This window comes from Diceros bicornis, chromosome 4, assembly GCF_020826845.1.
Source record: "Diceros bicornis minor isolate mBicDic1 chromosome 4, mDicBic1.mat.cur, whole genome shotgun sequence".
Taxonomy (NCBI): domain Eukaryota; kingdom Metazoa; phylum Chordata; class Mammalia; order Perissodactyla; family Rhinocerotidae; genus Diceros; species Diceros bicornis.
The window spans coordinates 49,356,515-49,374,543 of NC_080743.1; the positions used below are offsets into that span (position 1 = coordinate 49,356,515).

Below are 18,029 nucleotides of genomic sequence, written 5' to 3' on the forward strand. Positions count from 1 at the left end.
ATATTTACAGGACAGAAAATTGGCTCAGAGAGGTCAACTGTGTTGCCCAAGATAATTCTGACTCCAGGGACCTTGGCCTTAAGCATGAGACTGGGCTGCCTGGGACGTATGAGCTCCTGAGGTATCTTTGCATCACCCGCAAAGCACTCGGGACAAGGCCTTGCACAGGAAGCGTCTGTTGAATGAATGTCTGCATTTCTACACGTCTTGAATTTCCCAGCTGGGAGCCAGATTTACATTTATAGTTTTACATTGTGGTTCAGATATAAGAAGAGTCTGCTTTCAACCAACAACATATATATATATATGAATGAATATATGATTTTGGAAAGAGAAATATATATATATATGTGTGTATATGTGTTTTCCCCCAAGTAATTGTTTTTAATGGTAGTATTTTGAACAGAAATCTAATTGCTAATACTCCTTCCCTGTTCAGAACACACACTAATTAGGGAAAGATAAGTAGGGAGAGGAAGGTCATTTTGAACTGTGAAAGTCTGAATTCCAAAAAACTAAAAATTTAAATAAACAGAGCTTCATTACTTTCAGGCTCATACATCCACCCTAATTAATCTAACAAAATATTACCAGATATTTTTCCAACTAGATGTTTTTAAGGAAGGGCTAATTTAACAAATCACTAAAAGTAAGGGCAAATTATAAATTAAGTGTAAATATGTTCTCCTATTAGTCTTCTGGTAGTCTTTCTGCTGTCTTGCTTCCACTATTTAAGTGTTTAGTAAATCTTTCTTCTGTGGGTGGTGCAGGAGTAAAAAGCCTGATCTGATTTGTCACAAACTAGTCAAGCCCTAATTAATGAGATTTCATTGTGTTTTAGAAAAAGTTTCACTTACTTGAAATACTTTTATCTTCTAAAATCTGTAATCCACAGCAAGAAGTGTGGTTGTGTTTACCAAGAACCAGCAGCAAGTAGTGTGGGAAGGAGAGGCGTTAACCCTTCTCTGCAAGGCAGATGGAGCTGCGGGTCTCCTGTCCGTGAAGTGGTGGCACATCCCACAGGACCAGACTCAGCCGGAGTTTGTGGCTAGCATGGAGCAGGATGGCACCGTGCAGCTGGGTGCCTCCCACAGGGAGCTCAATAACCACAGCAACACAAGGCTGGAGAAAATGAACTGGGCCACCTTCCAACTGGAGATCACCTCCACCACTGTCACAGACAGCGGCACGTATGAGTGCAGGGTGTCTGAGAGGACCTGGAACCAGGCCAGAGATCTGAGCTGGACTCAGAAGATGTTGGTCACTGTCAAATCTCTGCGTAAGTGTCAAAGAAATCCTCTGATCTTGCATATCTTCAGTACCTTCCTTTTGCAGTGGAATGCAGTGGAGTTTTATTGTTTGTCGTCTTGAATCCCCTAGTTATGGTATGTGTACCCTAGGACACGGAGCATAGTCTCTGGTTACCATGTCTGTGAGCTCATCTCTAAACTTGACTCATCTTTATCAAGATCATATTTAGGATACAACTTGTAAGTTGTCATTCAAGGCTAAAAACAAAATCCTATGAATTGGGGTAGACTTACAGAAGAGATACGCAGAGGGGAGCTCAGCCTCACACATTCAGGTTTTTGACAGCTGCAGCCCTGGGATTGCAGACTTTCTTCTAGCACATGCAAAAGAGTGATGTGAACCCATGAGTGGGGGTAAGGGAAGGAGGCCAGCCACTGGGGCTGGGGAGCGTTCCACCCACTCAGTAGCAGCTGTCTAAGCAGCAGACTGGAGAAACAATGCCTGTTTGTTGTTGCTGCTGAGAATACTCTTAGAATAGAGTCAACTTTGGAAAATTGAGGTCAGAATTCAAGACAGACTGTACTGTGAATCAACTTTTACCCCAAAACATTTGATACTCCCAATGTACGAATGCATGGTTCAATGGGAAGAAGTAGTGACTAGGAAAATGTGGAAGTACTATACTTTGATTTGATAAACATCTTAGAAATTGTGTTTTGCATTTCTGCCCACAGAGTCAAGTTTACAAGTTAATCTGATGAGCCGTCAACCACAAGTGAAATTAACCAATACATTTGACCTGTCCTGCATAGTGAGGGCTGGCTACTCTGACCTCAAGGTACCACTCACTGTGATATGGCAGTTCCAGCCAGCTAGAGCTCAAGTCTTTCATCAGCTTATTCTAATCACCCATAATGGCACTATTGAATGGGGGGATTTCCTATCCCAGTTCCAAAGGAAGACGAAAGTCTCGCAGTCTTCATTTCGTTCTCAACTCCTAATCTATGATGCCACCGAGGAAGAAGCGGGAGTTTATCAGTGTAAAGTAGAAGTTTATGGCACAAATTCCCTACACACAAACAGCCCCGCCAGGGCTTCTGCCATCTCTTCCCCATTGAGGATAGTTGTCACTTTACCAGGTAAACACTACTTGAAATTAATCCCTGCTTTTTTTTTTTAAAAAAAATTTTCCCAATTTTGGGTAGGTTATAGAATTAAAGCATAAAATACCTTCTCCTCATGTTTGTACTGTATGAGTAAGCACCATATATATCCATAAGTGATACATAAGTGATGTCCGGGCTGATGTTAAGTTAGTATACATGGGATGGCCATACTGGTTGTTAAAATATTGAAATACTTCCACACTGATTAATAATAACTGTTGCTCCATGATCCTTCCCCATCTTCCCCTAAGTCTTCACCACCCAGCAACTAAAGGGTACCGTGTGGCATAGCAGGGGGCCTCTAGGACCAACTCCAGTGGTGAGGCATTCTTTTGGATTGGTCGCTGCCCATGCCTTACCAGTCATTAAATGTTTGGAATGTCTATCTATACTCTAGTGGTATGGATAATTTAAATTCCATTAGCATACATTTATCCACTTATTTTAATATATAAGTGTTAGAGAATTTATTATTCTAGTCAAATATAGTTTACCTTGTCAATTGGTAACTGAGCATAGAGGTTAAAAGTGGGCAAAGTTCTGCTGTGTCCTGTATCTTCTTTCATGATATCCATTCTCTTAGGGCAGAGTGTTCAAAAGACTTTGAAGTCATTTAGATCTGACAAGCACTAGATAGCAGTGTAGCTTTGGACAAGTCACTTAATTTGTCTAAGCCTAGTTACCTCATCAATAAATTGTGATGTGTAATTTAAAAGTGGTGACATATATAATGTGCCTAGTACAGTACCTGACACACCAAGGAGATGCTCCACACATGGTAGCTGTCATTATTCTCTCTTCTCTGGAACAATATTTTTGGCCATAGTATTGATCTGCTCATTGATTAACTCATGCCTTAATTTACTTATCATTTCTGTGGTATTTGAGATTGTTGGCCCAGTCCTTTCTTCTTGAAATTTCTTTTTTCTTTGGCCTCGTTGCACAAGATTTTCTTGGTTTGCTTCCTAACACTCTGACTGCTCCTTCTCATTCTCTTTTGCAGAATTCTTCTCCTCCACTGGTTCATTCCTTTGCGTTTCATCCTCAGTTTGCTCTCTTCTCTTTCTACACAGTCTCCTGAGGTAGGTTTATTCCTACCCACAGATTCAACTTATATGCTGACAACTCCCAAATCCATTATCCTGAAAGACTTTTCTGATCTCCAGACTCATCTATGCAACTGCCGCTAAGACATGTCTACACTCAGTGTCAAAACATAAATGCACCATTATTATCCCTCTCAAGCTGCTCCTCCTACATTGTTCTCTATGTCCCTACTATCCACCAGTGACCCAAGTGGGAAAACTGAGTCATCTACAACTCCCCCATGTCCACCTCATGCCCATACTCCCATGGCATGGCATGCAAAGTCCGTTATAATCTGGTACCTTTATGTCTTTCTGGTATCATCTCCTTTCACTTTCCTTCTTGAATTTGAGCTCCAGCCACGCTGAACTACTTGCACTTCCTCAAATTCTCTATGTTCTCTCTCATTTTCAAAGTCTTTGTTCAAGCTGCTTTTGTGTGGAATTCCTTAACCCCTTCTCCATTAGACTAATTCCTACTAACCTTTAAGGCTTAGATTAGAGATATCTCCTCCAGGAAGCCTCCTCTCACCCCCGTACTTGGGTGAGGTACCCCTGCTGTGTGCTCTGATAGCCACTTCTGCATACCTCTGTCTCACTTGGGTGACACAATCCTGTAATCTCTAAGACTCTGTCCTTGTACTAGTCTCTCCCTCTAGACTGTGAACCCATTGAAATGAAGTACCCACAGAGCCTGGAATAGTCTGTCACATAACATAGTATGTGCTTAATAAATGTTTGTTGAAGGAAGAGTAAAGGGACCTACTGGCAACATCAATAAGCAGTTACAAAATTAGAATTGGTGATGTCAGCGAGAAGTTAGAATAAGATTTGGAAACCAGGTTTTATCATTCATCTTTGTGACAAAGCAGAAAAGCTGCTGGGGTTAAGGGGTAGTTGACTCTTTATCTATACAATATTCCCACAGTAGAGTGGCTGCAAAGAGACATTCAATTTCAATAGCCCACATACAATTCCTTTTGTTTACCCATGTTTGAAGGCAGATACAGACTTTGGCAAATTGTGAATCCAGGAGTACTCAGGATAGTGAACACACAGGCAAAGCATTAATAGGGCTACTTTCTCTCGATTTAATTTATGAAATGCTATAGATGTGAAGGTGTCATGCTTAAATACTGGAGCATTATCATGTGGAAGAGATTGGGCTTTTCTGTACACTTCCTCCCTGCCCCACCCTCCCTATCCCACTCCCCTGGGGAAGGGTAGAACAAGGACCTGTGGGTGGAAGTTATGGAGAGGTAAAATTCAACTTGATATCAGAAAGAATTCTCTTGTGGCAGAGCTGTTCGAAGATGGAATGGGCTGCTTTGTCAGGTAGTGAGTTGTTTGGAGGCTGAATGAACAGTCAGTGGGGCTGCTGAAGAGGGAATTCACATATCTGGTGGAAGTAGGAGGTATTGCCCTAGTTGACCTAATATCCCTTCTACCTTAAAATTCTATTTTTCTGGAAAGTAACAAAAGTATTTCCATTCTTTTAATTTAGAGAGCAAGCTAAAAGTGAATTCAAGCAGTCAAGTCCAAGAGATCTCCATCAACTCCAACACTGACATAGAATGTAGCGTTTTGTCCCTGACCCCTGGAAACCTTCGGTTAGCTGTGATTTGGTACTTCTCCCCCATTACCACTAATGTGTCCTGGCTGAGGATCCTGGAAATGGACCAGACCAATGTTGTAAAATATGGGGATGAATTTCAAACCCCACGGAAAAAACAAAAATTCCACGCTGAGAAAGTTTCCCAAGACTTGTTTCAGCTACACATTCTGAATGTGGAAGACAGCGATCAGGGCAGATATCACTGTGCTGTGGAGGAATGGCTCTTGTCTACAAATGGTGCTTGGAACAAGCTTGGGGAAAAGAAGTCAGGTCTAACAGAATTGAAACTCAGGCTCACAGGCAAGTCTTATGAATGTGTTCTCACGTCTTTCTATAGGATGGCCATCTTCTCTTGGGCAGCTGTTCTACGGAGTGATTATGTGAAGGTAAAAATATGACCTAGAGTCACAGAAATAGTGTCCACCCTCACAATGACTTCAGGATCTGGCAGCCCACCAGAGGTGGCAGGGGTCACTTAAGGTGAATCAGTCTGAGGTTTCGAGAAGCTTGGATGGGAACAAGATCCCTTTGATTGGTTTGCTTATCAGCCTGGCAGCCTGGTCTATGCAGCTACCCAGGGTGTCGTATCTCCAGATCTCTATAATAACAAGCTGTGTCATTCCAGTGGGGCTCTACTGTAATTTGGCAAAGAAAGAGTAATACGAAGCATATTTCTACCACTGTGAACAGAAACTGTACAACTCTATAGGGATGTGTGGAGAAATTGCTTTTCAACATTTGGCTGCCTAAACATAAGGCAAATAAGAGTAGTTAACTGTTGGAATGGCTTACTGAGGGAATCTCCTCTTCCTTAGGAGATCTGTAAAAATGGAATAGAAGTTCCATCCATCTGCATTGGTCTAAGAGTGCTGCGGTCTAAATGTGGGCCGGGTTGATTAGATCTCTCAGCGTTAGTTAGGTCACCTCCAATGTTGATTAAAATTAAATGAATATCACAGCTAAGGTTCAGGAACTGGCCAAGATCCAACAGCAGAATGCAAATAAATTAATCTTGTTTGGCGCTTAAAATTCTATTTTGAATGTAACATCAAAAAAATAAGATTATAATGAGCATTGCTCTGTGTTAGGCAGTTAGGAATACAAAGGTAAATAAAACACAGCTCTTGCCTTAAGGAGCTCACAGTGTGTTGAAGCAGCAGGGGCAAAATAGTAGCTGAGCATGAGGATCTCTTCCTGCCGCTCTGGCTCCCCTTCTCTGTGTCCTTCAGGCCTATCTTCCTTGCTAAATGTGGGTGTTCTTCAGGGATAGATCCTGGGCCTGTTTTTCTTCTTCTCTTCTCTCTTCAAAACTTCCTAGACACTGCCTAGGTTTCAACTACCACCTTCAATGAAATAGGTCTAAGTCTTTATGCTTAGTCCCCATCTCCTGAGCTCCAGGCCTTTCTACCCAACTGCCTATTGTACATTTCCACTTGGATGCCCCAGAGTCCCTCACACTCTGCATGTCCCAAATCGTGTTTATTATCTCCGTTATCCCACAAGACTCATGCATACTTCTGCATTCTCCGTTTGTGTGGCTGGCATCCCTTTCTCCCAGTTGTCCAAGCCAAATCTTGAAGTGTGTGCACACCCATTTAAGGAGGCAGCTGCTTCCTAGCTCCAGCCAGCACTTTCCGTTTAGAAATGTGGGCTCAGCGTTGTCCGATGTTTTAGTATATCAAGAAATGCCTAAAATCTTTTTTGGTGACATCACTCAGTTTGAGAATGTTCACAACTAATTCAAATTCTTTTAAAATACTGAGAATGTCAAACAAAACGTATCTGGATGTGGCTGGCTGAGGGTGGCCAGCTGAGCACCTGGTGTAGGGAGTGAGTTAAGGAAGAGGCCCCAGGGAAAGATACTGAGAAGGACATTTTCTCTGAAGTCAAAAGAGGAGAGAATTTCAAGAAGAAAATGGACTTCAGTGACAAAAACCACAGAGACAACAAAAAAGACTGGAGGGTCCCTTGAGCTGGGAAATTGGGCCCTTACTATGGACCTTGGCCAGAGTAGAGTGATGAGAGATTGGAAGGCTGATTGCAATGAAGTAGGGAGTAATTTGAGGTGAGGAAGCAGAGACAGTGTCATATAAACTAATATTTCACATGCTTCACCATGAAGGGAAGGAGAGAATAAAGATGATAACTAAAAAAGAATCCAAGATCGGACAAAGTCATTCTTTTAAAGATAGATTAATAAATGTGTTTGTAGTAGAGTTGAAAATTTAGCGCATACTATAATTTCTTTATTTTATTTGTGACTACTCTGGCCTTTGTTCCAAGTCCTCACCTGCTGATTAGCAGGGAAAAATTTTAAAATGTAAATGTCAAAATCTATTTAAAACTTAGTCTAATGTAATAATTTAATAGTCTCCTTGAGTGGTATTCTAAAACTTGTGTAAAAATGCTGTGTCTCTTGGATAGCCTCCTCTTTCCCTGCGTATATACCTGAGATGATATTTGGTGTATGGGAGGAGGGTAATTTGCTAAGAATGAAGGGTAGTGGTGAAATATATGACTTGAGGGGAGGGCTGCAAGTTTTGAATGGTCCGTCTGGGGAGTAGAAGGGAGAGTTGACCATGGAGAAGTAAAAGCAGCAGGGCAGAGCACCCCCCAAAGCTGGATGGTTTTCAGTGGCAGGGTCAGCAGGCCAGAGGTAGGACTAAAGAAGGGAAGTGGCTGGTTTGATTCATAGCAGAGAATGTTCTGGCAAATATGGAAGAAGGACAGGGGTCAAGGAAAATGTTAAAGATGAAGGACTTGATGTCTAAAGATTATAAGATGGATCTCCTCAATGAGAACTAGATTTTTCAGAGGAAGTGTCCAATCTAAAAGTTTGAATTTTTCCCTAATTTACTACCATTTTATTTCCTAGGAAGTAAAGTACGTGTCTCCAAAATGCACCGTTCAGAAAATGCTACCGAGCACACGGAGGTGGCCATCCACTGTAGCTTGGAGAGTTCCGGCAGCTCAGCCTCCCTGTTCTCTGTAACGTGGTATTGGAACAGAGAAAATTCTGGAAGTAAGATGTTGGTGAATCTGCAGCATGACGGCTTGCTAGAGTATGGTGAAGAGGGGCTCAGGAGGCACCTGCACTCTTACCGTTCATCCCCTACAGACTTTGTCCTGAAGCTTCATCGGGTGGAGATGGAGGATGCTGGAATGTATTGGTGCAGAGTGGCAGAGTGGCAGCTACATGGCAACCCAAGCAAGTGGGTCAACCAAGCGTCAGATGAGTCACAGCGGATGGTACTCACGGTGCTGCCTTCAGGTAACTATGGGTTAATCTGCCATGACTCATGGTCCTTTCTTATGTTTTTCCTCCCAGCTATGTTTTGCTCCGTCTTCAGGCTGAAAACAATTTTACAGACTCCTTAAAGAAAATGACTTTGCCATTTCTCTCAATAGTAACTCATTTGGACAGACAAGGTCTACATGAGGTTTTGGCATAGACATTTAAGTGTCAGGGGCATCTGACCTGCTCCACGCTTTCTCCTCCCGAACAAAAAAAGCCATCAACATTGTATCCCTTTAAATAACCAAATAATGTTCGAAGCAGACATCCTTACCTCTTGGCCAACTCTCTAATCTCAGAATGCTGATCTGCAGTGGGAGTGGGAATGAGGGATAGGGACATGGTGACTTTTTGTTTGAACCAAAACCAGTGAACCAAAATCAGCTACCTCTAAATGCTCCCTGAGTCAAAAACAGAACAAACAAAAAAACCTTTCTTAGTGAATAAGTGCCAAGCTTCGTATCTCTCTATGTGCTCGACAAACTACCGGGACTTTGACAATGAAAATCATTTGGTGTGCCTAATTTCACCTCGAAAGACACCAAAGGAGGAAGTGTGCCCTACAGAACTTGTTTACAGGCTCCACCAAGGAAGGCAGCTACTTGAAGACCATTGGCCAAAGGGTGATCCTTCTCTATGCAGGAAGGTCGTCATATTCAGCTGAGTGCACAGCTTTGGGAGGGATGTGGAACCAGAGGTTGTGAGGGAGAAGAGGGAATCCTTCCAGCCAGTACAGTGCCAAGCATATAATGGGCATTCATGAAGCATTTGTTAATGAAAGCAAAAATTTCTCCAGCCAGCCCAGTAAATCTTCCCTGGTGATCAATGAGCTGGCAGATTTTATAGCTAGCTCATTCTCTGAGCCACTTGTTTCTGGCGGGGTTTAAGGAGAAGGTGAGAGATGACTATAGTTAAACTTACAGTGGTAAGAGTTATTGGAGAGGCAGAGGTGTGATCTTGGTGCCCCACACCAGGATGAGTAAAAAGGATCATTAAAGATAACATTCCTGGGGTTGGCCCTGTGGCCTAGTGATTAAGTTTGGAGCACACTCTTCAGCAGCCTGGGTTCGCCAGTTTAGTTCCTGGACACAGACCTACACCACTTGTCAGACATGCTGTGGCAGTGACCCACATACAAAATAGAAGAAGACTGGCATAGATGTTAGTTCAGGGCTAATCTTCCTCATGCAAAAAAAAGAGGAAGATTAGCAACAGATGTTAGCTCAGGGTGAATCTTCCTCACCAAAAAAAAAAAAAAAATTCCTAAACCACCAGCCAGCTTTGTTGACACTCCTTAGGGGGAAAAGAGTGCTACCGAGAATGTGTGGCAACTTCTCAGAAGTAGGGATAGTTTCATCTCAACCCCAGCAAGGCTTCTAGAGTGGAAGTCAGAGTTATCTAATTTGTTCCCTGGTGGTCCATCACCCTCTTCCTCTGTCCATTCTTCAACAGATTTTTTCTCCCAAGTGTCCAGGCAGAATTTTTCTTCCTATCAGTTTTTCTTCCATTCCAACAATTACAGGAAGTCCCACACCCCTGAGCACATTCCATATACATTTTCCCACTGGAATTCCTAGGCTCTGTGGACTCAGCAGTTTCTGCAGTAGAATAAATAGATAATAACTGTAAAAAGTGTATATTCTGTGACTAAAAAGCGCATCTCTTCTGAGACAGATGGGATCCTTTACAGCATACATATACTGTTAATCTTTGTGGAATCCTTGTAAAACAAATGTAAGGTTTTAAAAAGATGAACTCTGGAAAGAAAAGATTAAAAATGGAGTGGTCTGTATTCTTCACAATTGAAGAAGCTCCAAAGCCTGTGACATGACAACCTGAGAGTTTGCATTATAAGTACAGTTAAGGGTTCCCAAGTAAATCCTTGTCATGTAGCATCTGGCTTCCTCTACCTGGCTGTTCCTTTCTGGTAGTTGGGGAGGTAGCATGGGGTGATGAAAAATCCCAGGGTTTGGAACCAGATAGACCTAGGCTCAAATTGCGGGTCTACCACCTACCTACTAGCTATGAAATCATACCCTGGTTACTCAGCTGCTGTGAGCCTCAGCTTTCTCATAAAATGAGGACCGTAACACAAATGTGTCTAAAGTATCTAGCAGAGTCCCTGGCATATTGTAAGTGCTCAGTAGATGTTAACTCCTTTTCCCTTATGCCTCTAAACATGCTACACACGCACACACGTAAGTACATACATATGCATATATATATGTGACAAAATATTTTAATTTGTTCGATAAGTAATTATATGAAGTTCTGAGGACACAAAAGCATGTACAGTCATGTACTGCATAATGACATTTTGGTCAACGACGGACCACATATTGAATGGTGATTCCGTAAGATTGGTACCATAGAGCCTAGGTATGCAGTATACTATCTAGGTTTGTGTATGTACACTCTATGATGTTTGCACAACGACAAATCACCTAATGATACATTTCTCAGAAAGTATCCCTGTCATTAAGCGATGCATGACTGTATTACAGAGTCTGTTCCCACAGAGCTCAGAGTCCTGAGCCCCCACTTCATTCCTGGGGGAAGTGAAGCCAACATGATAGGTGTCATCAAAGAAGTAGTCTCAGGATATTACTGGAGGAGCAAAGGCAGGGCTGAGTGAAGGGCTGCGTGGGGAGGAGACCTCAGAAGATTCCCCAGAGTATGGGGCCTATAAAAAAGGAAGAAACATACTTTAGGAAAAGGAAAGGGTATTCAAGATTATCGTAGAAACTGTGATACAATGACAAGAGATGAGGCTAGTGAGGTGGGAAGGGTAGAGATCTCAAATGTGTCTTGGGTATGAAGCTAAGGAAAGTGGACTTTATAGTGAAAGTTATGAAGTGTTATTGAACAAGTTCAAGCAAGGGAGTGACATCACCTGATCTGCATTTGAGAAAGCTCCTTTTGGGAGTGATGTTAAAGATGGATTGGAAGAAAGGCAGACACAGAGCAGGGAGAACTATTTGAAATTGATTGTAAGAACCCAGGTGAGACAAGATGAAGGCCTGAATTAAGGCAGTGCCCACGAGGGCTGAGAGAAGGAGACACATTCAGTATTAGGAGATGTAATCTTCAGGATTTAGAGACTGATTAGATGTATGTGGAGGGTGAATGAGCTGAAGGGGAGAATCAAGGATGAATATCAAGTTTCTTGCATAGGTGGATAGTGGGGACATTCACTAAACTAGATAATACAAGAGAAAGGTCTGAAGAGGGAGATCAGTTCAATTTTGAGTAAATTGGGCTGGAATTGAGTTTGGAGTACCTGTGAGTTATCCAGAGAGAGTTATGTAATAGAAATAGGGACTTCCAGATAAGATCTTTGCCAGAGTTGTAGGTTAGAAGTCATCAACTTATAGGCCATAATGATGCCCAAGGATGGGCCCCTGAGAGACACCACTATTTATCAGAAGAATGCAGAAGAGGAGACTGCGAATGAGAAGAAAAGGAGTAGCCGAGAGTTAGGAGGAGAACCAGGGTTTGATGGTGTCTTAGAAACCCAAGGCAGAGAGGTTATCAAGAGGGAAGGGAGAACCAACAGACTCATCTATTGTGAAGAGGTCAATTAAGATAAGAATGGGAAAATATCCATTGGATTTAACAATATAAGGCAATTACAGAAAAGTAATGAGAAGAGTCAGACTGCAGTGAGAAAGTGGACACATCAAATACGGACTACGGCTTTCAAGAGCTTTGATGTAAAGGGAAAGAGAGAAGACAATAAAAAATGGCAAGAGGTGTCAGTAAAGTTTTGCTTTGTTCTGTTTTGGTTTGAAGATGGTAGGGACTTGAACACGTTTACATTCTAGAGGGGAAAGAGCCAGTGGAGAGGAAGAGGATGAAGATTAGAAGAGAATAGACACGACTGACAGTCCAACATCTCGCATGAACTTATACCACCTCCTGACTGGAGTGCTCCTCCATGCCATCTTTCCCTGGCCAACATCTAATCATCCTTCATCTGCTAACTTAACTGCCACTTTCTCAGTGACTTACTTTATTCTCTTAGTCATCACACCTGTTTAACATCCTTTGTCACTGCTAGACTGTACATTCTGAGAAGGCAAAGACTCAGTGTCTCATTCCCAGCACGGGCACAGTGCCTGAGGGCACATAGAAGATGCTCAAATACTGAATCACAGTGTCATTGCACTCCTGGTAAGGACCAGCTCTATATATTAATAAAGTCCAGGTCAACTATAATATGCTACCTATTCGCACTTCTCAAGTAGTTTTCCACTACCCCTATTTGGCAATTCCAAGTTGAGTTAGCTTAGGAATACAGAGTAAAACTCTAGAGCATGTGGTTCAAGTGAAGGCAGAAAAGTTAAGAGGCATTTCCCTGGGGGAGTGGACCTTGCGTCTTCTTCTCCATCTTTCTTCCTTAGCTATGACTAAGCCAAGGCAGGGGCTACAGCTACCTGAGTCTTTTTACCTTACTCGCAGACCCTAGACATAAATACTGTATTCTAGAGAATTCTCTGTGATTAATTAATAGGCAAGACCATCAGGCTTTCTGGGGATTGGATTATTTGTAGTAGTATGGTATTTTTTACTATTTCCCAGCTTTTATTTGGGGAAGGATATATTTAGAAAGTGGATCCCCAAAGAAGATATGTGCCCCTACCACACTGAAGTTTCTGGAGAAACCATGCCATTTATCTACGCTACCCAGTGCCTCCAGTAAGGCCTGGCACATAGTGCTCGACAAATGCTTGATGAAAGAATGAGCAAGCTAGTCTTCAATTAGGTTGAAACAGGATTCTGTCAGAGGTTCACTTATTCTGGCATGCACTTGTATCAGGCTACCTTACTTTACTTTTTATTTCTTGGCAGGAGCCAACTCTCCTACATGGCCACACATGGCATGGTCAGTTGCCCAAGTTTTGGTTGGGGTGGGGGAGGAGTTAGTAGCCCCCTCATTATCGCATACCTTTCTTCTTCCAAAGTCAGTATTTCTGACGTAATATCAAAAAGGAATGTTCCTTGTGATTTGTTTGGCTGTGGGTAGAAGCAAGTTATAAACTAAACCTCATGATGAAGTGTTCTCATTACATTTTTGGCTCTGTCTTGCAGGCCTTGTACTTTGAGCATTGGGCACTTACTCAGATTGATTCAAAATGCCAAACCTTAATGGGTTCGAATTTCACCAATTCTAATCCAGATTTGAGTGAGAAGCAGATGGTGGGAAATGGTGATGGTAGGATCTAGAGCAAACACGGCCCTCCCAGGAGAGGTAATTTAGAAGCACTGGAGCTGACAGTTGCTTGCTGTTGGCCAATTCAGCACTGTGAGGAGGGCACTTTTCTGTCCTTTGATGGCAGAGCAGCCTCCTCCCTAGTAAGATAGTCAAGCCCTCTGGCAGTCCCTTCACGCTGAAGATTAGAGTCTCAGTGGCAGCAAAGCCAAGTACCCGATTTCTTCCCACCTTCTATGTGCCGGCCCCTTCTCCCCGTCATCACACCACCATCCTAGTAATGGTGATGCATGGATACCATGGACTCTCACTTCCCAATTCTCTGCTTCCTGTGACTGGAAAAGGAAGCCAGAGTCTCCTGAGTAATCATTTGAGTCTTGGATGAATGTCACCTAGTCTTGGGGACAGCAAGATCAGAGGTTTCAGGGAAAGACTTGGCCTGTGGATGAATACAGCCAAGCCTGTGGCCCCTGAGTGAGTAATCAACCCTGTTCCCTGCCTCGTCTCTCGGGAGAAGGTTATCTGTCATTTTCTTAACGTTCTCAGTAGCATTCTAGCTAACATTCCCTGCTGAATCAACAAATGCTTTAGGTACCACGTTAAATGCTTTATTATGCATTATCTCACCACAACTCTAGAAATTATTATCCCCATTTGATTGACCAGGAAACTAATGATTAGAGAGGATACGTAACTTGTCCAGTGTTAATAATGGTAAGTTGAAGAGAAGTATTTGAACATAGCTCTCTTTGAGATGTAGTAGGTGCTCAGTCACCACCCTTCACATGAGTAGCGTGAAGTGTCAAGGCCAGTACTCCTACCCACTCGTTCTACAGCTCCATTTTCTTTCAGCATTGCAGTCTATACCTCCTTCTTAACCACATGCCTTCAAATGTATTCAGATAAGACCTGGGAGAATTATTGCAGTCAAGTAGGGCCTTGGAGAGAAGGGTCAGGTCAGATATGGAGAGGGCGTGATAAAGAATTCAAAATCTAGCTTTATCATGACCTACCCTTTCAAAAACAAAAACCAAATTTAAGATGCAGAATACAGGGCCGGCCCCGTGGCTTAGAGGTTAAGTGTGTGCGCTCCGCTGCTGGCGGCCCCGGTTCGGATCCCGGGCGCGCACCGACGCACTGCTTCTCCAGCCATGCTGAGGCCGCGTCCCACATACAGCAACTAGAAGGATGTGCAGCTATGACATACAACTATTTACTGGGGCTTTGGGTGAAAAAAAAAAAAAAGTAAAAAAAAAAAGATGTAGAATACAAATGAGACCAGAGAAAATCCAGGCCACAAACCCCTGCAGCTGCTTGCCAGCCCCATTCAGGGCTGCCAGCCTAATGTTCAGTGATGATCTTTACTCTGTGTAATGTGATGGCAGCCACCCCTGGGTTCCTGCGTGTGGAATGCACTCATGCAATTGATTCATTCGTCAGTCTCCATTGATGACCTATGGACAAAGTGCTGCACAAATAAAAAGTTGCATAAGACACAGGCCCTGTCCTCCAGGAATTCACAATGCAGGAGGTGAACAAATATTTAGATTCTTCCTTGACTTCCAACAAAGAGACATTCTTCAAGGTGCAAAATGCATCAGCAGTGCTGAAAATGGAATTCTTGCAGCATGAGGTTGGTCGAAATGACGTCGAAACCTGTTGTTTTGATCTCTAAGAGTCTATAATCCCATGAATCCTATAGCTTAACCCTTGAAGCAGAAATTGCTTGTGTCATGGCAATTTTCCAATAAAAGCACAGCTTCTATTAGCATCAGATTTTTCAGAACAGCCCTGATTTCAAATATCTTGTCATAAATAAGTGTAGGTGGAAAGCTACATTTAGTAGTTGGTGTCTCTTTAAGCATGTGTCTTTCTGCGTCAATGACTGTAAACCCAGTCCTTTGACTAGTAACTCAAGGCACTGTTTCCTAGAACCTGTGGTGTTTGCAGTCCTCTCACCTTTGCTTCCTTGGCTCCGTGTGGCCAGGAAGCTCTTTGGGGCTGCTTGTGCGTGCTCTGAGTGTCTGTATGCTAATTGCACTTCCCCACGGACTGCAGCTGCTGGATGGTCATATGCTTCAGCATGCCTTTATATAGTATCTTTTGTCTGTGTGGTTGCAGTCAGTCCAATTTAATTCAGATCAGCAAAGGTTATCAAGCACATGTTCTAGGCACTGTCGGGCATATAGAAACAAATGGCACTATCAGATATACTCAAGTATGAAACAAAGGAGATGGTTAAAAGGGAATGAAAGAGGTCTAAACAAAGGGATGTGTGAGAGAAGGCTAGAAGAGAAGAACTCTGCCTGACTTGAGGTAGGAAGACCTGGGGGAGGAAGTGTGGGCTGAACTAGGCCAGAAGGACCCAGAGGGTTAGGGTGCAGAGAGCATGCTCCATGCAGGGGACAGTAAGAGTAACACAGGAAAGGAGCCGAATGGAGGGTGCCTGAGGAGTGGGAGACCCAGTTGCAGAGTCAGGAAGGGATGGTGCTTCTCACTGTAGGTGCTGTTGTTTTATAAGGACCGTGCAGAGTGTGTGTGTGTGTGTGTAAGAAGCAGCAGTGGGAATAACTCAGTTAAAAATTCAGGACCAGCAACAGAGTTGAGAACGAAGGTTGAATTATAGATATCTTTTCTGAGAAAAGAAGATTAAAGGAGAGGTTTTCTTTTTTGTTTTGTTTTGCTTTCTGGCTGTTAGTTTTAAGTAGGTCATTGGAACCTCCAGTGGTTGGAAATTACTGGGCGAGGGGGAGTTAGGTTGGAAGAGCACCGTTCTGGAGTTTTCTTCTCCCAGCACTCTTTCCTTTGCTGCTCACGTAAGATTTAAGGGGCCGACTGCCAGTTGGCACTGTTATTTTTACATATATTTGCCTGTAATAATAAATCCCAGAAGTGTTTATAATTGATTAGTACAAATAAGTTGAAGACTGTATTCTCTTCATGTTTCTCCTTTTTTTTGCAGAGCCCACATTTCCTTCCAGGATCTGCTCATCAGCACCTCTACGCTATTTCCTATTCGTCTGCCCCATCGTTTTGTTCATTCTTCTGCTCGTTTCCCTCCTCTGCTTATACTGGAAGACCAGGAAGTTGTCAAGACTGAGTCTAAACGCACAGAATGAAAAGGCTCTCTGGATAGACTTGAAAGAGGCTGGAGACAGGACCACAAACAGGAGAGAAGAGGAAGATAAAGACAATTAACTCTCAAGAGGCGCCTGCAGCCCTATGGAAAGAGTGTGGACTTTGGAATTGGACTGACTAGGATATGAATGAATCCTGGTTCTGTCCTTCTCTGTGTCTGTGGCTTTGGATAACTTACCTTGGAATCACAGGGACATTTATTGAGTGCATGGTACAAGGCACTGTTAAGTGTTTCTTTGTGTATTACCTCATCCACCCCTAGCATCCCCCTAGGAGCTAGATAGCATCATTATCCCATTTCACATTTGCCACACCTCACAGAGATTCAGGGTCCCCATGTGTAAGGAGGAAAGTGCCTTCCTCACATAGCCTCTTGGTGGTTAAATGAGACCTATGGCAAAGCCCAGGGTGAGGCTTCCCTCTGCTGTCCACCTCTCTATGTCACTGATCCCCTCGGAAATGCCCATCAAATCTGCCTCCCAACAAGAGCGTGACCTCCTTCAAGGCAGAAAGCCCATTTTCTTCCTCCATCTTATCTATAAATGCGACTCAAGAGCAAGCTCTGCATAGTAGGTGCTTCATCCATATTGGTCCTTTGATAAAATGATAACACATTTCGTGGCCTGAGTTTCTTTTTCTCTTTTCTTTAAGACTCTTTAAGTCGTTGCTAAGGAAAAAGCTTTTTTTTCTCGTTAATTTCCCAACAGTGTTCCAGTCAGCCCCCCAAGGGCTCAGGTCTCCCCTTCCTCCCCACACCAAAAGGTCCAGCTGGCTTCTGGTTCTTAGCCGATGCCTTATTTTCTTTGACTTGACAGCACTAGGTGGTAGGAAAGGGTGTGGTGGTAGTTCTTTGCCACCATCCCCTCCTACTCCAGCAGGGGCTAGGAGTTCAGGGGGAGCAGTGGGTCAGGTCTCGTTCCTCAAGATTCCTATTCCCAGCCAGGAAAAGTCAGAGGTGTTGTTGGTGGTGGTGGGGTGTCATGGCTTAAGGCTTTCAAAACCTGTCCCCCAGGAGACAACAACTGTCCCCACTGGCCCTGAGGTCCCCTCGTCTTTGTTTCAAAAGCTGCTCAGGCCCTGTTGTAGCCAGAATTGGAAATCAATCAGCGCCGCCTAACAGACTTGAGAAAACACAGGTAATTTATTTTCTATGTGACCAACAGTGTTGCTTTAACACTCAGTAATTTGCATTTCCAAGAAGAATAATTCATTTTTAATTATTTTATCAGGCACACACATCCTCTCCAAACATAATTAGTTCCTTTGC

At 43.1% G+C, this 18,029-nt stretch overlaps 1 protein-coding gene across 2 annotated transcripts in view; it reads left to right on the forward strand.

The window, feature by feature from the left end:
* CD101 (CD101 molecule) overlaps positions 1–17,819 on the forward strand; it is a 41,898-nt gene extending 24,079 nt beyond the window's left edge. Inside the window, exons 6-10 of one of the 2 annotated variants that reach the window (XM_058538899.1) lie at positions 896–1,279; positions 1,986–2,390; positions 5,007–5,421; positions 7,997–8,388; positions 16,587–17,819. In XM_058538899.1, coding sequence (XP_058394882.1) covers positions 896–1,279; positions 1,986–2,390; positions 5,007–5,421; positions 7,997–8,388; positions 16,587–16,822 — 1,832 coding nt within the window. In that variant the 3' untranslated portion in view covers positions 16,823–17,819. Of the gene's footprint in view, positions 1–895; positions 1,280–1,985; positions 2,391–5,006; positions 5,422–7,996; positions 8,389–16,586 lie in introns of those variants that run through there. The other variant, XM_058538900.1, reaches the window with a different exon arrangement.
* The last annotated feature ends 210 nt before the right edge of the window (positions 17,820–18,029 follow it).